General features: G+C 38.7%; 1 protein-coding gene across 1 annotated transcript in view; it reads right to left on the bottom strand.

Moving 5' to 3' along the window:
• JAZF1 (JAZF zinc finger 1) overlaps positions 1 to 26,436 on the bottom strand; it is a 196,283-nt gene that overhangs the window by 17,821 nt on the left and 152,026 nt on the right. Inside the window, exon 3 of the mRNA XM_040589077.1 lies at positions 13,921 to 14,117. Within this exon, the coding sequence (XP_040445011.1) occupies positions 13,921 to 14,117 (197 nt within the window). The remainder of the gene's footprint in view (positions 1 to 13,920; positions 14,118 to 26,436) is intronic.

Raw genomic sequence — 26,436 nt, 5'->3', positions numbered from 1 at the left:
CACACAGATGTTTCAGATCCTATAGGTAAAACGCAGAACTGAATATACTGTATTTTGGTATAGAATGATTGTAGCTGAGCTAGCCTATATGGGAAATGACCCTAAAATCCTGGTGGTAAAAGGCTAAAATGATAAAGGTACAAAAAATACATAAAGGTTTTTATTTAAAGTACTATTAGTATAACATTAGTATTATATATTCTTACGCACTGTCAGAAAAATTGGGAACTACTTACACGTGAGGTCTGCTCTCCGTCTTAGGCTACAAGAGAAACAAAACTAGTAACACTCAGGTTTAAAAAAGTAGTCCTCCAATACAGGGGTTGGTAGAGCAGCTGGACTCTCATCTGGCCTTAGCAGCAATTGTATGCCATTTCCTATTTTGATGTACCCGTGTCTTCATATCGGTATAGGAAAGAACAGTCTTTAAAACTAAGGCACAGAAAATCCCAACCCAGAGATTATAAATCCACTAAAAGGCGCCTGCACACCTATATAAGCAGATATGTTACAACTTATTGAATGTATAAATGTATGCAAATAAAAAATGTAATAAGCCAAATAAGAAAAAAAAAATTGCCACTTCCAATTACTTTACTTGCAAAACAGCAACTAATCACAAAAACATGCATGTAAAGAACTGACTCTGGAAAAAAACAGTCAACTGATACCACGGCATGTGTTTTGTAGAACAGGACTTTCTGAGAACGCTGCAGAGGTGCTAAAGCAAATTGTTATAATGTCACTGCACAATGTGCTGTTGAGGTTTTATGGTCACACTGCGCCAATAGTCTCGGGAAGTTATTTTGCATTCTTATATAAACTTTTTTCCCCAATCCTGTTTTCCACAAAAAAGGGCTTTCAATAATGTACAATCTTCTGTTTATATGTAGTACAGGAAAAACATGATAAACCCAAGAACACAATCTCTACTTTAAACATATTTTAAAACTAGGTTTCTACAACTCCATGTAAACAATAAGCTGTTAAATGCTCACCAAAAAAGAGCAAAACCTTCCTGTAATTAAATGGCAATGTTTTACACAGCACTTTCTTAAAATCACGAAAATAAAAAAGGTAAATAAATAAATCAATCCAGCAGACCCCTCCCAACTGGAGGCTTAACCTGCAAATTAATGTAACAGTAATAAAACCTATGCCAGCTGGAATCCTTTCTTTCTCTGGCTTTGGCATGAGCAGCAAGAGCAGGTATATGTTTGAAGAAAAACAAAGTAGGACATTTTCCACCTTCAGTCACAGGATGTTAATTGAACCCTGGCAAATGTTTAAAGATATTCTCAAAATGTTCAAGAAAGAATTAAAACCAGTTGGGGCTGAGAAAAAGAAACAATCCATCCTTCCTCCCCCTTCTTCTCCCCCCAAACATCTGTTCCAAACTTATACTCCAAAAACCACAGCGAAGAACAGTCATAATTAATGTTATTTTGGCTTTTTAGTTGCTAGCCCTGCATTCTGAGGTTAGAAATACAAAAATACAAGTTAAGGGCACAATTACTGTACTCAAGGACTCTCTTGGTGCACATAAGAAAAAGGTAGTTTTTCTTTCTCTTCTTTATCCCTTTTTTCATAAAGATGATGACAAAAATAGAAATGGTATCAGGAAACAGCTTCCTGTTTAAGATAAAGGATTACAATAAAAAGTACCTACATAAATGAACTATGGTTTATGAAGCTATGAAAATACATTTGAGATGTGTTTTATACCATTGGGTTGAACATGCTTTACAGCTGTACAAAAGCTATTGAGCCACTTACATACAGGCCATAAAACTGCTAATGCACACAGTCCTTACCCACCACGACTGCTGGGCGCTCTGCCTTAATCAGCGCAGAATGCCAGCAAGGATGCACCGAGCTAGGACCAGGCTCCAGTCCCAGGCACTGTGCAGCTATCACTGTGCAGGCAGCATCCCCCACACGAAGAGCACCACTGATTTCAGCAGGATTCAGCTGAATTAAACGTGGGGATTTCCAGGATGCTCCTGGGCTGGACCTTAGACCCTCACGTGTGAATGGGCTGAAGCACACCAAAGGGATCCTGTGGCAGCTGCCCATGGAGGACCAGGGTGCAGCAGAGCGTCAGAGACCCAGGGCAGCTCAGCGCTCTTTCAGCAGCTTTGGGCCGAGGGGATTTCATGCTTATGAGCCCCAGGAGGGTTACAAACCCCTGACCAGCAACGATGGAGGCAATGGCAGATTCTCTACTTTGATGCACTGATGGGTTGGAGGATTTATTTTGCACAAAAACATACCTACCACTTCTCTCTACCTGCTTTTAAATGCTCTGAGCATCTAGGTTTAAGAAACTCCATCAGTATAATTTGAAAGATAGTCCTAATGACAATACTCAGAATTACTCAGTAAGGACCAAAATGCCTATTTTAGTTTTTTTATATACTGGCCTATTCTGAGCCAGAATCAAGGCTTTTGTCATCCTGCCTACACAAAAAATCTACACAAAAGATCAGTTATGTTTTTTAATTAGTCCTACTTCGTGTTGAGAACGAAATGCATTTTTAACACCCAAACATAAGAACACATTCAGCGGGGCGTCGTGTTTCCTTTCTTTTTTTTTTTTTAAAGATACTGATAAAATAAAATCCGCACTGTGACGGGTCTGCTGTCACAGACCTTTCTTTGAGGCTATCACTGTTTCAATCAGGTACATAAAACATATGTTAGCAGGTGTGAGTTGTTTCAGTGTTTCAGATGATATTATCACTGGGCTGAGGTTGAAATGAAAGTACTTTTCAAGTTGTTATTTTCCATTGCTCCTTGGCTTCTTGTATCCTTTGGCATTAGAGGCAGAAGTGCTCAGAAACTGCCATGAACGATGCTGTCTGACTATACACGGAAAAACCTTACAAGAGGGACCCTATGCTAGCACGGACAAAGCACCAGCCTTCATCTTCAGCAAGAACTAGGATGATGTCTTTCACCTGCCAGGCCACAAGTACTAAACAGACAAGAGAATATGTAGTTTTGGGGGTTGGCGAATGTTTCATAGCCTTTAGTTCACTTGGTAATACACAAAAGCTACAAACCACCCTGTTTTCCCTATAATTTTACATCATTTTGATGGCCATTGACTCGCTAATATGGACTCACACAGCTTCCCCTGTGAAATAAACCTCTCTGTGTTTGAAGTCATTGAGTATGAAATGGTATGTTAGTCTTTGCTTTTTTCTACTTTGGATTTGCTTTGGCTACAATGCAAGGAAAACTCGAACATTTGCTTAAGTTTCACCATCTTCAGTACACTGAAGTTCTGGCCTAAGTATGCTTTTTCAATGCTAGGCACTATAAAAACTCGTTGAAAACCGTAACTGCTTTCAGTATGCAGACATACAGCACTCGTATAGCTAGAGCAATTTTTTCAGTTCTCAGGGCACTACAATGGTACAAATCCTGTTAAATCTTGCAGTGTAGTATTTTATATATACATATGTATACACACACACACGTGCATATACATATACATGATATAAATAAGCACGTAAAATTTCCATGTGCCCAACTACAGTTTCCAACTTTCTGAAAAAATCTGTGCTTTCAATTAGTAATTTTCAAGGTAATTTAGCAGATTACTTTAAAGCTAAATAGTAAAAAAAAAAAAAATTGTTGCACCAGTTGGCCTTTGCAGAATAAACACACAAACACAAACGCAGTCATTGTTACCCAGAACCACTGAAGCTCCTTTTTGAGTGTCATGCTATTCCTACGTTAAACCTTTTATGCCACAAGCTGTGAAAGGCGGGCACAATGCGCTTTCTACAAAATGTGTATTCTTCTACATATTTGGGGGAAGAAAGGTCTATGTACAGTGGGTGTGGTTCTCCACCAAAAAAAGCTATCACAAATTAGCACAGAGATAATCTTTACTTTAAGCTTATTGTACATTTTTTGTTCTCCACCCTGTTAAAAAGTTTGCCAGGTTAGACTACTACGATGGGGATTATAAAACAGTTCCTGTGCTTGGAAGTACTTTAAATCTACAGGCCATGTTTCTATTGCCGCTTTGTAGCTCAAACCCCAAAACTAGTGATGATTTTATGAGTTGCTATAGTCTAGACAACTCTGTTACTTTTCAATGAAATTGTTCCTTGGGGAGAATACTGTGAAAATTCCCATACAATTAATTACAGGTATGTGCAACTAAAATACAATCCTACAGCACAGTAGCTTTACAATTGCCAGTGCAATTTATGTCTGTATCAAACAAGAATGCTCTGAAGGGGCTGGGAAGATGAAGTACAACAAAGAGGGTGTTACATGTAAAGCTACCTGTAGTGAGTGTGATGAGGTAATTAAGATGCAATGTTAAATTTTTGATGTGCCTTCTCCTCTGGCAAGATTCAGAGTTCTACTGGAAAGCACAGAATCTGACAATTGAGTCCATCTTCCTAGAACATATTTTTACTGCAAGCTGGGCTCAACAGATTTTTGCTGCCAAGTTAAGAAGCAGATGAGAAACTGAACAGAATTATAAGGGAAATGCACCCATAAGGCAGGAAAAGAAAGAAACACAGAAAATGCAGAGAGAAGCTATGAAAACAATTGTGAATAAAAAAACCCCAAAGCCTTCATGTATTTCCCGCCACAGTACAGCCCTATTTTCCCCCATCAGCTATCTTCACTTCAATCTTACTTTCCTCTATATACACTTACAAATGGCCTTGTAACTTCAAAAGTAATTTCAATTGTTGTAAACACCACTGTTAAATAATTTCATTTTGTGAATGTAGTATAGGCCTTCTTGTACTTAGGTTATTTTAGGATGGAATTAAAAAAAGGGGAGGTTATCATAATATGCGCCCTCGTGAAAACCATAGATGAGGTTAGTTACATGAGAATCCCTATTATTTTGCTCTGTCTTTACAAAGTTAAGCTTTGAATCAGTGGGAATCCCCAATGTCTGGAAAAGTAAGATGCTCACGGGATGTGTTGACTTGTCTAGTACAGCCCTGCAGAAATACTCCAGGATCCATACCACAAAGCTCAGGACTTTGAAAGAACCAGTGTCACGCTCTCTTGGGGCCCCTGTGCTCCTTGCAAACACTTAACCGACCCTCCTCTCTCACCTGGCCCACCTGCACCTGGAAGAGGTGAGAGACTTTGGTGAGTCTCAAACCTATTGTAAAACAAACCAGGTAACCCCCATAAGGCAAATGGGGGCTGGGGTTTGCGGAGTCCTTAAAGACTCCAGTTTTGCCTAGCGGACAAAAAGAAGGGCACCATGGCCTCCCTTGCAAGAGATCCAGCCGTCAAGCCTAGGGCAACCCTCGCCCTTCATCTGGGGTCCAGCCAAACTGCAGAGCAGGTAGCCATGTAATCACACAGCTAGATTTCAATAAATGGCATGTAACAAAATGCTACAAAGGATAAAGATCAAGATACTCTTTGGTAGATCGAAAATGAAAATGAAAAAACTTAAACAGAAAAGTTCTGTCTGTAAACACTTGTCCTGTTTAGATTTCTTAGGCAAAATCTCTCTCCCCTTCCCTTTCTGCACATCTATTCCACTTTCCCTCCTGACCCTCAGCAACACTGAGGGGCTACAGCCCCCTCCATGCTCCTACAGGATGTTATTGTTTATCTCCAAAAGTAACGATGAGAAACCGGTCCATTGCTGGAAGTTATTGCCACTGCATTATCAGAATTCCACGGAACTGATCAAGAAAACAGGCAACAAGAGTTCCAGCAGCCTGGCAGTGGTCCCTCAGCAGAAGAGACCTCCAGCTGCTTTGGGACATCGAGATACAGTTCCTTCCATACAATCTAGGTGTACTTGGAGCCACCAGTTTGTGCAGGTTTGACTATAAGATAACGTTCCTGGTCTTCGTGATAATTTCAAACTGCTCGATTGAGGCTTTAAGTTAGTAATTATTATTTCTCGTGCAGTCACGCCCAAGATGACACAACAGCACGGTTGTTGCGCATGCAATACCATGATCATCTTGGCTCCAAAGAGCCTCCAAACTTAAGTTTCAGTATCTTCTGGGAATGTAAGTCTTTTGGTTGGGTGGGTTTGGCAGTGAGTAACCAACGGAATACATACTATTGCTTCTCTACGGAACCTGGACAGCCACCTGAGAGCAGATGACTGGTAGAAAAAGAGATCTATTTCAGAAGCACTTAGTCAAGCACAGTGACAAGCACTTGAGCATTTTTCACTCTGGATTACTAGAGGAAAGAGTCGAATACGTACCAGGTTAAAGCCTGGCTCTCTAGAACAGGAATGGGGCATCTAGTGCTGAAAAATTAACATCTTTTAGCTGTTGCTGGGAACAAATCCCACCTGTGCTAAGAAAACCCCTATAGGAAATAATTGCGCTTTTACTTATTATTTTCATTGTTATTGGAAACCTTCTACTATAGCTTTATTCCTTAAGGCAGAAACTAGAAACTACCACAGATTTTATGCATTATTCATGCTCAGCCACAACCCCAGCCAAAAGCTCACGTTAAAGTCTCATACCATGTCTAAGCACACACGTACATTCTAGTTAAGTCATATGTTGATCAACTGTTTTGTACAATGCCATTCATTATTTTTTTGATTATTATTTATGTATTTATTTTTTACAAGAACACCCATAAGGCTCTGTTACAATAGGTGCCTCAGACTGCTAAATGCTGGGCAAACATAGGTATATATTAATTAGCATGCAGGATTAATATAGGCCCCCAAACCTGCAATTAGATGGAACCATGTTGGCTCCAATAATTATAAAGAAAGTTCTCTTTCGTCATCTGCACAGAAATGTGAAATCCTGGCACCAGTGAAGTCCCTCAGAGGAAACTTTTGCCACAGACCACAATACAGTTGCCTCAAGTATTTTATCACAGATTTTATCGTACCTTGCAGGCCTGAAATATTGAATGCATTCAGACAAACTTCCATTATGTTGGAGAACAGAATTTGGTCTTCATTTTGAGAAGTATGGCTTAGTTTTTTGCCCATACTGTTTATACAAGAGTGGGTCTATGTCTCTAATTTTTAATAAAAACATAGCATACAAGTTCTTCAGTCTCTGAACAGGCAATTAAGCAAGCAGAAATTTCTGCCAATCTGAACAACTACTGAGATGGTTCCTCAGACATCTGAAAGTGTTTTTTCAAGCTGCAGTAGAACTTGGTTGATTTGTGCTTTACTATGCAAGACACCCCATAAGTCAAACACACAAAAATGTAGCACTCTCAGCCCATTTCTCAGCAACGATTTAATATAAGAGCCCTGGGATTTGATCTCATATTTCTACTTTTCATTATTTTTTCAATTACATCTGCATGATACTACACTACATTAACATAAGGTGTAATAATTAAACCTGAGCATTTACAATACACTAATACGGGTGAAGAGTTTTTTAAGTGAATGGCTGAAGTTAGGCTTTTGTACATACGTGAATTCTTGAGCTTGCAACTCTGCAAGTGCAGAGTACTTCATTCCAGTCTGACAAAATGCTTGTTATGTGCTCAAAGTCAGGCATTCACCTCCTCAGTATTAGGTGCTTAACATTAATCATGTGCTTAAGCACGTGACCTGAACCTGTAGCACAATTTTCAAAAAGCCAGTAATGTGTACTTGTTTCCACTGACTTGTCCTGACTCCAAAGTCTAATTTCAAGCATCTTTAAAATCTTAATCAAATAATATTTTGCTGTGCTCTATCCTTAAAAAAAAGTCCACCTCAAACCAGCGAGCTCTCTATAGCTGTAGCAGTATTGAGCCAATCTGCATTGCACCCCCAAGCTGTTGCAGATGATTATAAAATTAATAGTGATTTTAATGGTTCGCAGTCTACTGTGATTCAACCTAATATGGAGTTCAAAAATGCCACCTGCTGACAGAAGCCAAATATGTAAATAGCAGTTCTGCTACAAACTCAGATTAAATTGCTATGTATTAATAGCGCATCCATAAACAAAAACAGTTTGAGCACGTAACTCTTCTCATTCCTCAGTGCATTTGGGGGTGGGGACGGAACCCTGTTATTTGACATTTCTACTGTCCACTTTAAACTTACTAAGTCGCTTAGGTGAGCAGATCTCTTTTTTCTTGCTGGTTTCTGTTTAACGTGCTGTTAAAACACTCTGCAAAACAGCTGTCTCTGCCATATGATTACTTCATTGTTGAAAGCATAACATATGGAAACTGTACTGAAATGTTAGCTGCTTTGATACCTACGAAAAGGAATGAGCTTTTGCATTACAAGACAATGCATTTTTTTAAACAACTTAAAGTAACAAAAATTAAACACACATTTGGAATCTAAACCATATTAGTTTCCAGCATGCCTGTTACTCTGTTTCAATGCCTAATTCCAATGGCTGGTTACCATTGTATTTTTGATTGCTTTTACCAGCAAACAATGGGTGGTTTTCTTTCAACTTTTGCATTCTTAAAAAAGAAAAGGGAACAGATTCGAGGAGGCCACTGGGATTCCTTCATGAGTTATCCATGAAGGCAAGTGCTATAGGGCAGAATTATAGGAACAATATCTCATGTCACTGACATAACATTACTTGAGATAACAAGGTTTATTGGGAAAACTCATAAACTGCCACACAGTGCTTTGCTTCTGAGAATCAAAGCTCCCACGACAGACAAGTCCTTAATGAACCAGAAGCAAGGTGGATCCTTACAGATTAATTTCTGAGTCCCAGCTGCCTCTGGCAGGAGGAAAAAGGAGCTCTTTAGTTGTAATACACATACATTCCACTCCTGTAAATTAGTCACCCACAGAGGGAACAATGAAACTCTAAATTATTTCATCAGTGGCAAGAACACTCATTAACACAAGAAGGAAGCTGTAAGTTTTTTGGGTTTGCCAGTAGTTGCATTCAAATCCTGAACAAAATCCAGCTGAATAGGAGAAAAGATTCATAGTCTTGAGTTATAAGAATCCATTAATTTTCTTGAATAACAGTTTTATATATAACTATTACAATCTTAGAAGATATTCTCTAATGATGTAAATGGGACACAATTCTCTTTAGTTTTTTAACTAAACCTACAACAAACACAAATATATTTGAAATCATTGTAGTTATTTAAGAATGCAGTCACACTTGGTATCAACATTACTTCTAATTACACCAGGCTCCGAAAATACACACTAGTTGAAGACTGATTTTTTTTTTCATTGAAAAGATATTGAATTTCATTTTATGTCTTTCAATCACATATTATATAAAGTCATGGCTCACCACTAATATGATTTACCAGAAAAAAATTGGCCCATTTCACATCATATGTTCTAACTGGCTGAAACTCAGTTACTATACATCTACTAAATCATCATTCAAATAGTGTCCTCAGGTGGGAAATTTAATGGTTTCTACATCAACAACACTAACTTGAAAGCCTCATAGTTTGTTAGTTTTTTTAGACATTAAAATACTGCTGTACTGAATTTTTAGAGATATTTGATTACAACATCATTGATTAGATCTTAGATTCCTTAAAGGTTAGGGTCAATCCTAAGTAAAGTAATGAAGAAATCCAAAGTATTTCTTACTCCAAATTAAAATTAATTATTACTTTCATGTTTTACTAGAAAGAAAAAAAGATTGAGAAGTTAGGTATTTCTGTGGGTAGAAAATGGGGTCACTTTTGTAAATATTAAGATTGGGTTAGGGGAAATTTCAAGGAAGTTTGCCGTATTAAGGAAAGGTAAAAATCTTTCAAATGCAGTCAATCAAAAATGACTGCACAAATATGACTCCCCAGAAAGGCATTTATCCTAATTAATAAGATAAACCAATAGTTAGTCACCTACTTAAATGACAGCTGCAAATCAAAATGGGACTTGCCAATTCTCCCATGGGGTCAGCTATGACCACCCATGAAAACTTTGCTCTTTCATCTCCTTTACAAGTGGAAGGACTGACAGACGGCCGCAGCTGTTCCAGCCAACCATAGCATCCTCCACGCTCGCTGCCAGGACTGGCTGCCATCCACTGCCCAACACGATCAGGCAGTAAGTAGGTCTATAAACCTATTAAACCAGCGTAAATGTTATAACTTGTAATCTATTAAAATCAAAATAAACAGGAAAGGAGGTCTGTGAGCCAGCTTCTTCACAGCAAAATGTAATGCTAATTATGAGGTTTTAAAACATTCTAGATTTTTTTTGGGTGTGGGTAAGACTTAGGGTTGAGCCATTAAAAAGCCAGTTGGTAGCATTAAAGTCATGCTTTAGGATTTATAAGGAGGCCAAAACTTCACTCCAGGCTGAAATTTACTATACCAGGCCTGGAATTGTTTAAAAAAAAAAAAAATTAAAAAAAAAAAAAAAAGGAAGAAAGGGAAAGGGAAAAGGAAAGGGAAAAGGAAAAAAAAGTCATAAATATGGAAGAAAAAACAAACAAAACTAAACCAGTGGTTTCAGATGATTTTTGGCACTGCTTCAATGCATAGTTTTATTTTTTTAATATATTTTTAAGTCTGAGATTCATTACTATGAATTACTTCTGTAACTAAAATTGGGACCAGGTTATTTTGATAAGGAATTACCAATAAGTTACTATCACTTACTCTTTCTTAAAGCTTTCCAGTATGAAGAGATATCATAATTTTCAAAGGAACATCAATGCTCTGACTTACACTCAAAAGCCAGGAAGTCAGGGGTAGAATTTTCATCTGTGAGCCACACAGATGTATGAAAACATTTAAAAAATTAACAGCGTATGTTAAAGATGCAATGTCAGCCCCATTTCTATCCATAACTAGACTTCATTAGTTTTGTGGGTTTAAAATTGACATTTCAAAATAAAGGCAACATAAGTTTTGTGACTTAATTGAGCGCTCCTTAAATAAAGAGACATTTCAATGTTTGCAGACTGTTAACATCTTTCCAAAATAAGCTATGTGCTGGTGCTACTTAGCCGTATTGCCCTATCACCCTAAGGAGCCTGTATTGCTGATGGAAGCCATTTCTTTTGCTAAATCCCGCCTGCAAACTCTAACAAGAGCATTAAGCCTACTAAACAGTGTCTCCCAGGAGACACTATTGTTAAAACAAAAACTGGAACAAATTTTTAAAGTGAACTTTCTGCAACCATTAGAGGATGCAGGTCTCAAGAAGAAGAGAAAACTTGTTACAGGAGAGGGAACAAAAAGCCAAATGTAAGCAGAGAGCACATGCCAGTCACCACTGAGGGAACAGAAGGGAGGCACAGAAAATTAACTGCTGCATTTCTACTTCCTACCAAAACCACAAACGGGCCGTTTCAGGGGACTAACACATACAGAGTCTGCAGATAAATACATGTCTGCCTCATTACCTGAGAAGAGCCTTAAAGAGCACACTTCTTTGGTGAGTATTTCTGCCGCTACATGAATAATCTCATTTACGCAGAAGAAGGTGCTATACATATGCATGCAACATTTGCAGCATGTATGTGTGTCAGCTTGGAAGCTGCTCAGGTCTGTCTGCGAATTTGGCCCGTAGTCTTTTGGCATAGATTTTTACTGCAAAACTTAACCACTCTCTGCAGCCAAACCACCTTGAACTGTTTCTTATCAAATTTCACAAGCTAAGTGGGTTCGAGTCTGGTCAATCCGTGAATGAGAGATCATTATATGAAATTACACTTTACTGAAAGGTGACAACAGTAGTTTAACAGGATCAGGAAACGGCAGGACCTAGCTGTAAGGACGTGCACAAAGGTGTCTGGGATTCAGGCAGCTGCTGGCTTCACCCAAGATAAGACTACCCACACCTAGGAAAGCAGAGACAAGCAGCATACCTAAAGGGAGGACAGCACACAGAATATGGGACCCAAAAGATTAGTGAAGATCCTGCTTTCCACCTCAAACAAAAAAGGCGAATAGCCATATAGGACAGACACTCTCTGCTGAGGGACACATATACTTGTATGCCATCTCACTAGCCCGTAACGCACGCTTTCTTTCTGGCATCTAAAGCGTCACCATCTTGGAGTTACACCTTGTGCAGTAACAGTGATGCCAGGCACCCTGCTGAAGTTTGGTACCCTAATAAGGTATCAAACATCTGAGATGGGAATTGAGATTTTTTCATTAATAGATTGGGTCAGAGCAATCCTATTTTATTTTTGACAAAGTATAGGTCTACAGGAGGATGAGAATAACGGTTATATTTGGATTATAACAAATATTTAATACCAACCCAGCTGACACCCTTTCAGGCAACCTAAGGAGAAACTGCCTCTTTGTTTTCTTAAGTTACCACAACATACATGTTTATCTGTATTCCAAGACAAGTTAACAAGAGTTTGTTTGGAGTACAAATCAAACAGGATCGCAGAGAAGGGATACAGCAATATTCTTCATTCTCACTGGATGCAGTGGAGGGTATGCCTGTAGAGCTTGAGAACGTAGGCACTGCGAAGCTGAAATGCCGTATGATTTACATACTCTAAATTGTTTCCTGAAACAGATCTTGCCTAACTATCCTTTGTTTTATCACCTTGCTAGACAATTGCCATATATACTTGCACTTGAAGGAAAAAGATTTGCATCAGCCAATAACACACACTTGAGCTGCGTATCTAAAATGCGTCTGCTGGGCTCCCTCTGAGGCACTGCACTGACAGAAACTCAGCCACCTCATGACTCTTGAGCACCTCATCTACGCAGTTAGAACCATCGCAGAGGACAAAATCCTATGCCAAGCAACTGGGGAAAATTATGTAGTTATCAGAAAAACCTCAATGCTTCTTTTAGGTTCAGAAAAACTTTTTAAGATGACAAAAATGGAAATTCTGGGCTGAGGCTGCTGAAGTGCAACTGAGTTGATAGTTAAGTAAAAAAAAAAAAATCTTCAAGAAAGAGTATGTCATTTTTGCTACCAGGCTATTACAAACCCTAACTTTGGAACAGGGCACCAATGGGGAACTTGGAACAGAGGGTGCAAAAAGTGGAAGCTGGTATTATTTATAACCTGGCAGGCAGGATTCCCAGATATTCAGTTAGCCATAACAAGCTGATTCTCTTAACTACAAGTAAAGTAATATTCTGAGAACTTTGACAAGTTTGAAACATATAAACAATAAAAATAAAAGTATTTCAATAGACAGCTGCTGGCTTTTTTTCTTTAATATTTGATGGAATATGTGTCAAAGAGTATATCGCTAACCAATGTTCCTGACAAATAATGCCAAGTTATACTACTGACCACATCATGAATTAGCCTTCCCAGAAGTTTTACAAAAAGTAAAACAAAAGAAAGCAATAATTCCTTGACATCTATCAGATGTCAAGGAAATGAATCAGTTTGTTTCACATAGGAGGTAATTAAGAAAATCTTCTAAAATTTTCTGAATTACATTGTGATTTTATCATTTAGCTGTTCTCAGCATGCTTCCCTTTTTCATATCCAGGGACATACTTAACAATCAATTCATTTCAGAACTTCCAGAAAGTGTCAGAAGGACCGTTGTGAGTTTTCCATTTAATCATTAATACTAAAACATTAAATGGCTGTCCACTTAGTTATCTATGAACTCAATCCCCCACAATAAAAGAGGGGTGGAGAGGAAGATCCCAAACACTCAAACACTTTTATTTGTATCTTAAACAGGCACCATACCATGCGCAGAGCTCTCTTACTGATACATCGGGGGGGCTTTTGCACATTTGGTATTTCTGGTAAGGTTAGTTTCTTTATATAATAATTTCAGCTGTGATTTTTAAAGTTAGTGCCTTTCTCTGCTTTAGCAAGGAGTTTGGAAACAAATGCCCAAACATATTTTACAGAGTGCAAACCAAATGCAAATAAAAGAGCCCAAAGCTTTTCTGTTTTATTTTTAGTGGCTCTTCTTCTCAATGCCACAGTATGTCTATTGTTCTCCAAATGCCATGAGCAAAATTGCTAGTTTATTTGAGATAAACCAAACTGTAGGTGCTTACCTGTAGGAGTACTACTGCGAAATGAAGAGGAGGGGGTGATTGGAGGGGTGACTGGAGGAGTAAGGCTTCCACTGCTGTGGCGAGGTGGAGTAGATACATTCCCACGGGACACTGTGCTTGACAAAGTCAAAGAGAGTTTTGGCTGAATCTTTTTCTTCAAAGACTCTTGCTCACGTCGAGCTGCATCAGTCATAAATCTAGAACAAAGACAATTATGAGGATAAGAGGCTTCAAACACTGTTCGCAAGCTTTAGTGAAGTATTTTTTGCTCTCTGTGACCATACGAAGCTTCAAACTCAGCCACGGCAAGTTCCTCTGCAACACACAGATTTCAATAATACAAACTTCTCCATCAACAGCTTTATTCCAGTGTTCAAGATATGGGCCATTTGCTTCTGATTTCAGTAGAACTTAAATTAGACATTTGCATCACGTGTAAACTTACAAGTTTTTTAAACTCCAACCAGAGATCAGCATTGCACACAATAATGAAATAACTATACTCAAATCTTTACAGTAACTACATTCAATCCTTCTGTGAAAAACTAGCTAAACCGGATAAAAATGTTACAGGCAAATGTATCGAATCTGAAGGTGAAAGGGATAGTATGAATTACATTGTGTATATACATTACTTCCAACTTAGGATAATCACATGCTTTTAAAAAGATTTTAGTCAGTGTTGCCTGACATAAAAGATGTCTAATTAAACTGCAATTCCTCAAGTTCCCAACTCTTGAAAACCAAATGAGGTCTCTCTGTAGAGCTTTGGCACGTGCTGCTGAAGGCCTAACGCAACTCAACATTCATCTCTGCGGGATGCTGAGAGGGAATTCTACCAGCACAATGCAAGGTGTGCACCAGTAGGGCAGTAATTCTAGCAGTGCAAGTTTTTGCACTGGTTCTCTCACCTGGAATAAAAATAGATTTTTCACTTTTATTCTGATTCCTTCCAAAAAAGAAAACCTAAAGTGAAAAAGACCACTTTTATTCCAAGTGCCCACACAGAGTTATACCAGAACACCTGGTACTGCATTATGCTGACATTCAAAGCATTATTGCTGGCACCTGTATTAACCCTCACTTGAAAGGACTAGCATTCCCCCACAACAGCATCTCTGCGGCTCTGTGCTTAGCATTCAAGCAATGTTTTAATCCTTTGCCTTTTCCCTCCCCTGCATAAGCAGCCAACCTGAAGGATTCCTAAGAATATAGGCTAAAGTGAATCACCTTGTCCATACAAGTCCTCTGTCCTTCATGCTAAAGTACAAACTACACCTGTCAGTGAATAAAACAATACACACTAGCACGTGATACAGAATAAAAAGTTAAGTTACACCCAGACACAGCTGAGCCCATCAGTGGAGCTGGTGCAACCTCAATTAAAATGTATTTATGGAGGGGTAGAAAATGCTAGAGAGAAAGAGGAGGAGGAAACGGAGGAGGAAACAGAGGGTAGGAGAGAATAACAACGTCAGATGAGTAGGAGATGCTGCATGGTGGAGAGCAGGTACACCGCTGGAGGCAACTGCAGCCCATGGGTGTGCAGAGAGAAACCGCTATAACCCGGCCCCAACCCCTGCAGCACTCGTTGCCTCGCTGAGGGGACTGAGCGTGGCCTGCAGCAGCAGCAGGGGAGGAGAAATGTCTAGAATAAAATAAGCCTGGAAAAGAGGGAGGAAAGGTGGCTTTTTTCACCCTAAGGGTTTTAGGGTTTTAATTTTGTTTCCCAATAACCAATACCCAAATCAGTAATTAAATATTTATGCTAGCTGGCAATAAATTAAGTTAAATTACCTAGGTCGAGTCTGTTTTGCCCATGACAGTACTTGGTAAGTGATTCCCTTTATTTCAGCCCATGAGTCTTCTTGCTCCTGCTCCTATTTTCTCCCCCATCTTGCTTGGGCCAGGGGTGTAGTAGTGAGTGAACAAGCAACTGTGTGGGTATCTGCCTGCTAGCCAGGGCCAACCCATCACTCTACTAAATTTCTTGTCATGCAGCAACTGTATTTGCTATGTGACTGAACTGCCTGTTGTGTGTCTTCATGTCGCTTATCCTATGAGAAAACACGGAAGCAAATCTTGCCATATGTGCAGAATCCAAGAGAGGACTAGGAGATCCACCTTTAGCTCCCGAGGAAGAGCAGCAGACCATGAGGACAGGGAGGCAGACGGAATACTGCCACACCAATCATCTGGCTTGCAGTTTATATCCTCACCTTATATATGAAGGACCAGGCCACTGGCTGGCTGGACAAACTGGTTCTGTAGACCACCCCACCCCAACAACTGCACTGAACATGACCACCAGGTCACATTGGGTCTCACAGCAATATATAACATCTGCCACAGCATCCGCAACATGGTGCTGTAAGACAGTCCAGTTTCTTTTCTGGGCCCCGACCAACATTTTAAATAAGATGAATCACTATTTTTGTTTACGTTTCATAGAAACCCGACATTTTGTGACTGCTCACAACATGTGCTGTTTGGGCAGAAGCTGGGTAGATTCGAATGGCTGTTGAGTCCAAACCTGACTGCACTTACAGAGAGACCTCTGAGAAAAAACAGCTCTTGTGGAACAGTAGGGGTGCATAGGGAAAAGAGAAAGAAAAAACTGGGGCTTGAGGCAGCTATGCCAAACACAAAAAACCCCTTTGGCTTAGATATCAAAAAACCAGCTCTTTTTCAAGACAGGTTTGTGTACTTTAACACAGTGTCAAAAACCTGTGGCATAAAATTTTAAGTACCATTAGAGCTATAAAGATGCATCCTGTTCATCCATACCACAAAGGCATTAATAAGTGGATCTTTGCCATGATACATAACATCAACACACAATCTGCAGGCATTAATAAACAGGTATATGACATGACAGCTTATCTTCTTTGAACAGAGACCATACATCATGTCAAATCCGGATATGGCATTTTTATGAAGTTAATATTTAAAAAGCAGATATCCATAGTAACAGTTCTGTTTTAAATTTCTCTTTTCTAAACAAGTGTGCAGATTATTACTGACAACACAGTCCCCAAACAGAAGTCTAAATTTCACTCAAGAAGAAAAGTAGTAAAAAGATCTTAATAAAATGGGCATTCAGTACGCATTTGCTTTCCTTTAACTAGGAAACGTCTAATTCCCTGCTATTGGAATTTGTACTATGCTGTATGCTTGCTTCTGTATGGGAAGCCTTATTCCTTAAGAAAATGTTATGGCAGCATTATAAATCCTTGAAAACTTGGAAGATAACCTCAACTGTGAGATATTAAAAGCAGCAGCATGAACACTGCTATTTAATAAGTTCAGCCACAAATAACAATGTTAAAATAATATTGAGGTATAACCAGTCTGGTTGAAGCCCATAAAAATTAGCAGAATTTGAAGTTATAGCTGAAACTTCTCCCTGTCCTTTTAACTCATTCCCTTTTGGGCTAAGCATGATGGATATATTCCAAAACATCATTTGTTGTCTACACAGTGAACCTGAGAGAAATAGAAGGCAGTCCGTTGAGAAGTTCAGTTCCTGATACCTCAAGTATGGAATTTTCAGATCCAAATACTCCCCAAAATATGTTTGCTGAGACACTGGCAGTGATATGGTTTTGAAATGAAAACTTGGCTAAATCGATTAAAGTAAAACATTTTTCGATATTTTAATTGAGATACAGTATTATACTTGTACCTAACTATGTGGTGTTCTTCAAAGCTTACAATATAAGCATCTTAATGATGGGTATAGAATGACATTTCCAACAAAGGCTTTAATTTTCATGTTGAAAGTACATTATGGTTGCAACACCAAGTGCTCAGAAATGAAACATGCTGGAATTAAGGTTGAATACTGGTCTCTAAATTACATGATTGCATACAATTTTCCGTGCCTCATTTAAATGCACAAGATGTGTGGGAAACAGAAAATGAACTGTAACCAACAAAGGCTGCTGTAAGGCCACTTAGGTTAAACCCCATCTCCTTGCTTAATAGTCTCTCTCATCGTCTTCACATCCATCTCCTTGCTGAGCAAATCTACCTCTGCTTTTTTCAGCCCTTAACTGCATAACTCTGCCCCTCCAGTCCCACCACTACACCATTTTTGTTGTCTTCCCTGTTGCATGGGATGGTGTTTACACTTCATAAGCCTCTCTCTCCAAATCCAATATACCACATCGGTGCAGTGAAGCAAGAATAATTCAGTTCCCAGCCATTCATTGATCCTGTTTCGAAAAGCATGAGGTTTGTGTGCTTTGCTGCAGATGGTTCATAACATCAGGGAGGAGCCCACTCCTTAGAAAAAAAACTCTTCTACTCCCATTTTTTCTTTCCTTGCTCTTTCATCCTCCTAGTAATTCATGTCCCTGCTCCAAAACACCTAAGTGCAATGATTTCTGAATCAAGTGCTTGCAGCAACTTTAATAAACATGAGAAAAATATAGTATTTCCCCTTCCTCTCATTCCCTGGAATGGGTCAAGTATTCTTATTGAAACTTTCCCAAGAAATTCACCCTGAAGGAGACGCCCAGCATGGAAAATTTCAGCCCAAACAGCTGAATGTTGGCAACATAATAAGCAACTGAAACAGTCTTAAAATGGAAAGTGTTGCACAACCTTCCATATAGATGGCAATATAACACAAACAGCATCAGCTGTTGTTACCAGCGTACAGTCACAAAAAAGCAGTGGTGATGTTCAGATTAAAAAAAAGCCTTTTCAAATCAAACCTTTGCAATGTTTCTAAGACTTGTCACACCCAAAAGCTTTGGAATCAAGAATCAACAGAAGCAGAACACACTCTCCCTGAAATTTCCTTGAGCTATTACCACGCACTGTTTCAGGATGAAACCCCAGTGTGACTCATGTGGTGATGTCAGAGTTAGCATATGATAAAACTCTTACCACACACAATTGTAAGACACTTTAAGAGCTCTGGACTCAAACAGCCAAACTGAAGGTAAAGGTAGTTACAAAAATGAGTTGTAAATAAACTGAAAAATTTTACTTGAGGTCTCACTTGAAAAGGAAAAATAAAAAACAACCCAGTTGACCTTCAGAATGTATCTTCTTAATGATGATCGTCAGCGTATGAGGCACCCTTTCCTCCTCTTTCCTGTTACAGCTTGCTGATGCAGCAAGTTAACCCTGCTTGGACCAGGTGTGTTTCCACGTCCACAAACATTGACACTGACAGTGAAGACGGTGCATCACAGCTGTCTTGTTGGATCTGAATATTAATTTGCTACATCTGGTTTCTTCATGTTCTAGTCTCTAAAACATACACTAACAGATGAGATGTTGCAATCACAAATCTATCATTCTCCAGTTACTGCATATGCATCTAAGAGAGGAAAGGGGGATTATTCTGAGTTTGCAAAAGAAGATGATCACACTATAGAGATATTCAAGCTCAGGATTGCTCCACACCACTGCCCAGCCTAAAAAACCACCAACCACAAGCCTAAAAAAAAATGACAGTGCTACCTAGCTAACATATATAACCTGTCCTGTGATTCACCATTGACAAGTAGTACTAAGCCACAATGGGAAAAAGTAGCAGAACAGAATTAATTTTGAGTTTTTCTTATTATCACACAGATCATTATGGAAAAACATTGATAGTAACATTGTTGTATTCTCATATTCATGTTTGCCCAGTTTGGCTAGACTGTACTGGGAAAAGCCCGCCACCTTTACCAGAACATGAGAAATCATGTCTTTGAGCTTCCACCACTTGTATTTCAACAACCTGGTCCTTAACCTAACACTTGGTTAACTTCAAGATTGATTGGAAGGAGGAGAAAAAAAAAATATCCATGGTGCAGATCTGTGCGACCTTCTGATTGCATTATGTTCAGATCAAAAGTGATCAAACTTACTTGACAGATGGGGCACACACTAGCTTAACTACATACTACATATTTTACATAAATAAGCGAAAGACATTAATTCTGCTACTTTTCACACAGGTGTTGGTTATATCTGCTTTTCCCCTCAACCTTTTCCCACTTTTGTCTAAAGATGTTTATACAGTTCTTTGTCAGTGCTGTACCAAGAGAAATAAGGAGGTGGAGATGGTAAGTTTAGCTCCCAGCCCTCCTCATCACATTAGCAGTGTTTAGGAAAAAAAGAGGCTAGGATGGAAAGCACCTCTAGCTGTACAGCATTTTACAACTTCAGGAGACCTCTGCTTTGAAGAGGGATCAGGAGTATGCACTTCTCAAGGAAGGAACCCATTTCAGTAGGGTGGGACTCTGTGGACCCTAAAATACACTAGCGAACCCCAAAATACACTAGTGAACCCCTTATTCAGGCACACCTTACGCTGCCCTTAGAAGCAAAGACAAAGCAAGATAGTCCAGTTCAGCTAATGCTGGGAAGAGACAACTGTTAAGTTGAAGGAGAAATATTGTGAAATCTAAATAGCAAGGTTCAGCAGTAGGCTGTCTTGTCTCCTGGGAAGGATGAAAGGCTTTTCTCGGCTGAACTTCACAAAACTGGGCCAAAGCAAGGATGATGTACTCAGTAAAGCCTTGCCACACTATTTATGTGCTAATGAGGAAAGAAATACGTGAGCAAGTTTCATACCATCCATTAACTCAAATTATTTGATGAACACCCTTGAGCACTTTCACATACCATTCTTTGTAGTGTGAGGGAAACAAGTATTCTGCATCTCTGCACAAACCTCTCTTGCTTCACAAAGGCTAGCAACCATTTTTTTCTTTAGAGATCTTCCACTATATTTTTAGCAAAACCCTAAAAAGAAATGTCAGTGTGAAAAAGCCCCATTAAGATGCATGCATAATCATACACATGCCTCTACACTATTTAAATTATGAACTATTTGCATAGTACTAAAGCATACTATTTATACAAAACTCCCTTTTTACTGGTTTCTTTATTTCACAAAAAGCATAAAAAAATGAGGAAAAAACAGCACAAAATAATAACCACCTTTGAATTATTCCTCCAAACCTGTGTTACATTTCACAACAGGCACTGACCAGATCAAAGAAATCATTACAGGGCATTTCTGAACTTCTGGAAAGAACTCTCCCTGCCCAATATTATTCCAGAAATACCACGCATCTAAGTTGGACTTCAATACGCACATTCATCTGAGATCAGGTCTTACAAAGGAATTCAGTGTTGGTTTTCAGTACCAGTTGTACTTGGATATTGAAAGCTTTCCTTATGTCCTCAATAAGGAATATTTATGACAAACCCATAAGTATCTTAGGGAGGCGGGACAGAATCAGATTTCTTTTTATTATTAGTCTTCCAGATAATTTATTGCTGGCACAATTCCTTTATTTCCATTATTCAACCTGTTCCCTCAAGATGTAAATATTACTCGCCACAAAATCAGCTATAGTGTAATACACATTTTTCTGCACATGTGCATCTTCAGCAGATGCAGTAGAGATTATTAGTATGTACATGTACCTTAAAAAAAAAAAAAAAGTTAAAAGCAGACCTCACTTTGCATTTCTGCTTCATCACTGAAGACTCAAACACAACATGCAGTCATACTCATATTGCTGTCAGTAGATTCAAGGCTGCAACCTTAGGAAATCTGTTCAATATGAGTAAGAGTTCAGTGGGTTTGCTTTAATTGCCTGCTGTTCACACATTCTTAAAAGATACAGTAAGACACAATAAAATACCCACCAAGTAGATATTTTGTTCTTCTAGCATGGAAAACTGATTCAGAAGATTCAGTAATTTCATATTTAAACATATGTAAGGGGAGCTAATGGACGGTGATACGCCAAACAATCTATTATCACTCAAACAGAATAAAAATAACGCAGCAATTACCTAACCATCCCAAACTATATAGTTATAGTTGCCTACAGTAAAACATGCGTGTTTGTTCACTGTTGATCAATACAAGCAGTGTTGAAAGTACTGGAAGGGGATTTAGCGTCTCTCCTGATTTCATGCATATACAGGGAAAAACATCAGCGTGAACTACATTTCATATTTAGGTTAACATAAATCCCAAACACTGGACCATAAGCCCACCCTTCCAATTTCATATTTATGTATTATATTATATATATATGTTTATTTTAATATTTTCTGTTTGGGAAAGTTCTTTTTATTCTTTCTGGGTTTTTTTTCGCTCTTTTTTTTTGTTAGCACCATGTTTACATTTATTGTGCTACACCAACTTTTCATGGAGCACCAAAGTAATCTTTAATCTAAAATTAAAATGAAAAAATATTATATCAGTGCTCTATGTTGTCCACCCCGCTCCCACCCACCCCCCAAGAAAAGAAAAAAAAGCAAGCTGCTTACTTAGAAATGAATGTTCTGAACCTTCCAAAGAAAGAACTTTATTTTTTTAGGGTTTTGTTTGTTTCTTTGTTTTTTAAACAACATGGTATTTTGGCCTTTTCTTTCTTGAATTTGCAGCAAATGCAAAATCCAGGACTGGTGCTTTTTTTGTGGGTTTTTTTTTTCTTTTTTTTTTTTTTTTTTGGTTTTGTTTTGTTTTTTAATTACCAGACAAAAAATGCACATGGGATAGATAACATTAGAAGAGTAATGTAATCAGGACGGATGCAGTCTCATTTTCAGCATTTCATTTGTAATGCAAATGTATTACTTATACCTGAGACTGATGATGGGGACTCCAGGAGAAGCTCACATTGTCTTTCTGCCATTGTTAAAATAAACAAATGACATTAAAAGGAACAAAAGTAGAGCTCACTGAAATCAACTTAAAGCAACAGTAATTTCCAAAACATTAGAAACATACTGGTTTCATACTCTTCCTTTCCCCTCCCACTCCTTCCCCACTTTTTTCCACCCTATTCTGAAGTAAGTTTCTGAGTGAGTTTCAGAAAGGAGCTGTAACTTATCTGCACCTTCAAAATTATGTAATTTCCATGGAGTGAGAAGCAATAGTTAAGCAAAAGAAATACTTCAAGGAGGTAATTAGCAGGAAGGCAACTACTGTTTGGTATGATATTGTTACCTCTGTTACAAAAAAAATAAAGAGTTTAAAAAGTTGTGATAATTCTCTCTCAAGCACATCTGATCAAGGTGCTCACTACACTGTGCTCTGCCTCAACATCAACTTATTTCTTACATCTTTAGTGTATTGTAGGAGTCGTCATTTCAGAAATCATCCTCCCTGCATTTACTAACAGGCTTATTAGGACATTCATCAGCCTTGCCTTTGCTTACGGCCATTAACGAACAAACCAGTCATCGCCTGCTGCTAACAACAGATATTTTATGGATTATTGCTTAATTAATTGTTGAATATAACTTCATGAATCGTTACATTTCAGTTCATACCCTTGTTAATATACAAGAACAATGTAATGTCACACAGTCAGCAGACATTAATAACATGAAATACAAAAGAGTATTTGCACATTTAAATTAAAAAAAAACCCCGCACACTGACGGTTTTTAAATTTGCATCACATATCCAAAACCCCCAAAATAATTTCCTTAGTATCAAGTTACTACAATGACTAAAGATGGTCTCGGATGAAAGAATACTGGTGGTATCTTTTCAGAAATACTCTAACTTAACCTATTAGTTATTCAATTTATAGATTCTAAATATTGTAATTTTGTATTTTAGGACTTATTAGACTACTTTATGCTTTCATATGAATGAAGTGCAAAATTCTTGAAGGCAGAGTAAAAATTTGACTTTCATTTTAGTGCAAGGAAAGTGCAGGGGAGTTAAATTGTATTTGCTTTTTTATTTGTAGAACTTGTAAACTTTAATAAATTTTCGGTCTCCTTGGAGAAGATGGAATTAAGCTGCTCATAGAATAAAAATAAGGGGTCTGTACCTCCTAAGTTTGACTTGAATCTCAAAATAGCTCTCATGTGGGACTAAGTAATGTACCAGCCCTGCTCTGGCTCTCTGCACAAGCTTCAGTATTGTCAAATTGCCTAGTTTCAGTAGGACATTTTACTTTCAGATGTGCTTAACCTAAAATATCGTATTTTTTTCCATTACTGGTCCACCCTCTTTCCTTCTTGAAGAGCTTATTATAACTGTTTATGCAAAAACAATTTCTTTCGGTCAGCCCTACATAGAAATAGATCTGTGTACGCATGACACGCACTTTACTGTTGGACTTGGTTTTGCTTTATTGATGCCCCACGGACTCTTAGCTTTAAGAAGCAGGGAGCTAAAACGACTGATATTTTATTCCTGTAAATGTTCCATTTAAGTCTGAGTATTCTTTTGTCATTTCATACAGAGTTCTGAGAATTCAAGTTGACACCCAAAGACAGATTAATCAAGCACAAATTTAAAAATAGCTATCACAAAGCATTGCTTATTAGCTATAAGGATGTCTAATACCAATCTGCATAAATGAGCCAATCTGCTATTTTACACAGTAGTAGTCAAACACACTGAACACCACATTTTTCAGTCTTTAAGAAATATATCACATACTATCTGCAGTGGCTCCTCCAGCAGCATCAATACATTAAGCAATCCAGAATACTCATTCAACAAAAATATAGTAAAAAGAAACTGTGGTAATAAGTTGCATAATAAATTAATTCTTAAAACCTATAACGCCAATTTTCTTTTAAATACAAAGACACAAAAGTCACTTACAATGCATTCACTGTTTGATCTTATTTTTAAAGAAATGCTAAATCTGTTTGGGAGAACACCAATACAGAATATGATCCTCTACTGAGAAAGAACATTCAGCTCAAAAGATGCTCTCCCGAGCTTAAAACGTAAGTGAAAATTTAGATGGAGAAATATTTTTCAAAACCAATTTATAAATCTGTATTCAGAGGACTGGGTGGGGTAAAACTTGAAATGGAAAATTGCAGCAATCTTAACATTAGGAATGTGAAATGTCTGGTCTTAATAAACCAAATTTTCAGGCATCGTGAGTTGTTTGGAAGGACGATAGCAACTTAGAAACAACCCAGAGTCCCACTAAAATGGCAAAGTGAACATTCCCAATCCTTGAGACTCTGCTGCAATGAATCACGTAAAATAGCTGATACAAAAGACTCCTCCTAAAAGGCAAGAAAGTTCAGTTGAAGGTAGACAAGGGAAAGTGGAGAAGGAAGAAGCTAACCATCACATATACTTTTTGCTCTTTCATACAAGGGAAGAGCAAACTCTCGTTTCTGTAATTACGTGGTATTTTAAAAATGTACATTTCTACACTTTAGGCTGATTTGCCTGGAGGAAGAAATGACTGACAAAGTTAAGAGTTCATTATGCAATCGCCACGTTAGTGGTGGTGGGAGAGTACCTAAGAATCAAGAATAATTCCTGAGGTGCCACTATTCATCTGCGAGGTATAAAAGCAGAACACTGATTTGCATGTTGAAACTCTGTCCTTGTTAGTCTCAGGGTATGCAATTGTACCAGACCCAGGCACTTATGTGAGGGCAGTGAATCCCCCAGTTTCGCTCAGGCTAACAGAAACCATTGCCTCACGTCCCTTGCCGGCAGCCACCCTCCCACCTCCAGCTCCGAGTGATCTGATGAAACCAGCGAAACCCTGCTAGGATGTGGAAGAAAAGGACTGACATCTGAATAACTAACAATGCGCTGCCTCTCAGGCAGACAGCAGGGAAGTTCCTTCAGCGCTGTTTGATCTGCTTTGCCGGCATTATTGCAGAAAGCCGGTTTTTCATTAGGTAAGAAAAAAAAAAACAACCACCAAAAGTTGCGATGCAGCCTGCTAAGTGAGATTACAAATGCACCGTAACACAATGATTGAAGAGAAATTAGATGGTGTAATACAGAAAGGCCTAAGACTTGCAAGTGGAAAAAAGTATAAATGACTATTTTAATTAATTTCCTAATGTAAAACACAGCTGTAGTAATGTTGGCAAATATCACCTGCCTGTTTTAAGTTTGTTAAATGAAATCATGCTCTTTAATTGGGTCTTAATGTACAAAAGTATGTTTTATTTACTTTTTATTACAATATCAGTATTTTAACTTTCAGTTTGTTTGTGCAAAAGCTTTATAAATTACTTGAATCACTTAAATCTGAATACTATAATCTGCAGTTACAATGTACCAGTTTGAATTTCAACAATTAAATGCCTTTTTTGTGGACTCCCGCTGCTATGTGAACTAGCTGTAGGCTATTAAAATAATGAGTCCGGACTGAGTCATCTGATCTTAGCCTTGGTGCAAAGCCTGAGGAAAAGGACTTAGCCCACAATTCCTAGTCTGTTTACCAGACTAAGACCAGACTGTTGGAAGCATTAGCCCCACGGCTCCCTTCCCCCCTCCCGCCGCGGACCGCGCTTTGCCGGGGGAAACGCGGTGTCACAGAGCCCTCTGCAGGCGGCCGGCGCACGGCCCGCCCCGCCGCGCCTCACCGCGCCGCCGCGCCTCGCCTCGCCGCCGGCTGGCCCGCCTCGCCTCACTCACCGCCCCGCCGCCGGCCCGCCTCGCTCACCGCTCCACCTCACCGCTCCACCTAGCCTTACCACCCCGCCTCACCGCCCCGCTCACCGCTCCACCTAGCCTTACCACCCCGC

This window comes from Falco naumanni, chromosome 4, assembly GCF_017639655.2.
Source record: "Falco naumanni isolate bFalNau1 chromosome 4, bFalNau1.pat, whole genome shotgun sequence".
Classification (NCBI taxonomy): Eukaryota; Metazoa; Chordata; class Aves; order Falconiformes; family Falconidae; genus Falco; species Falco naumanni.
Note: the sequence above shows the minus strand (reverse complement) of the source record. Positions and strands in the feature narration are given on the sequence as shown.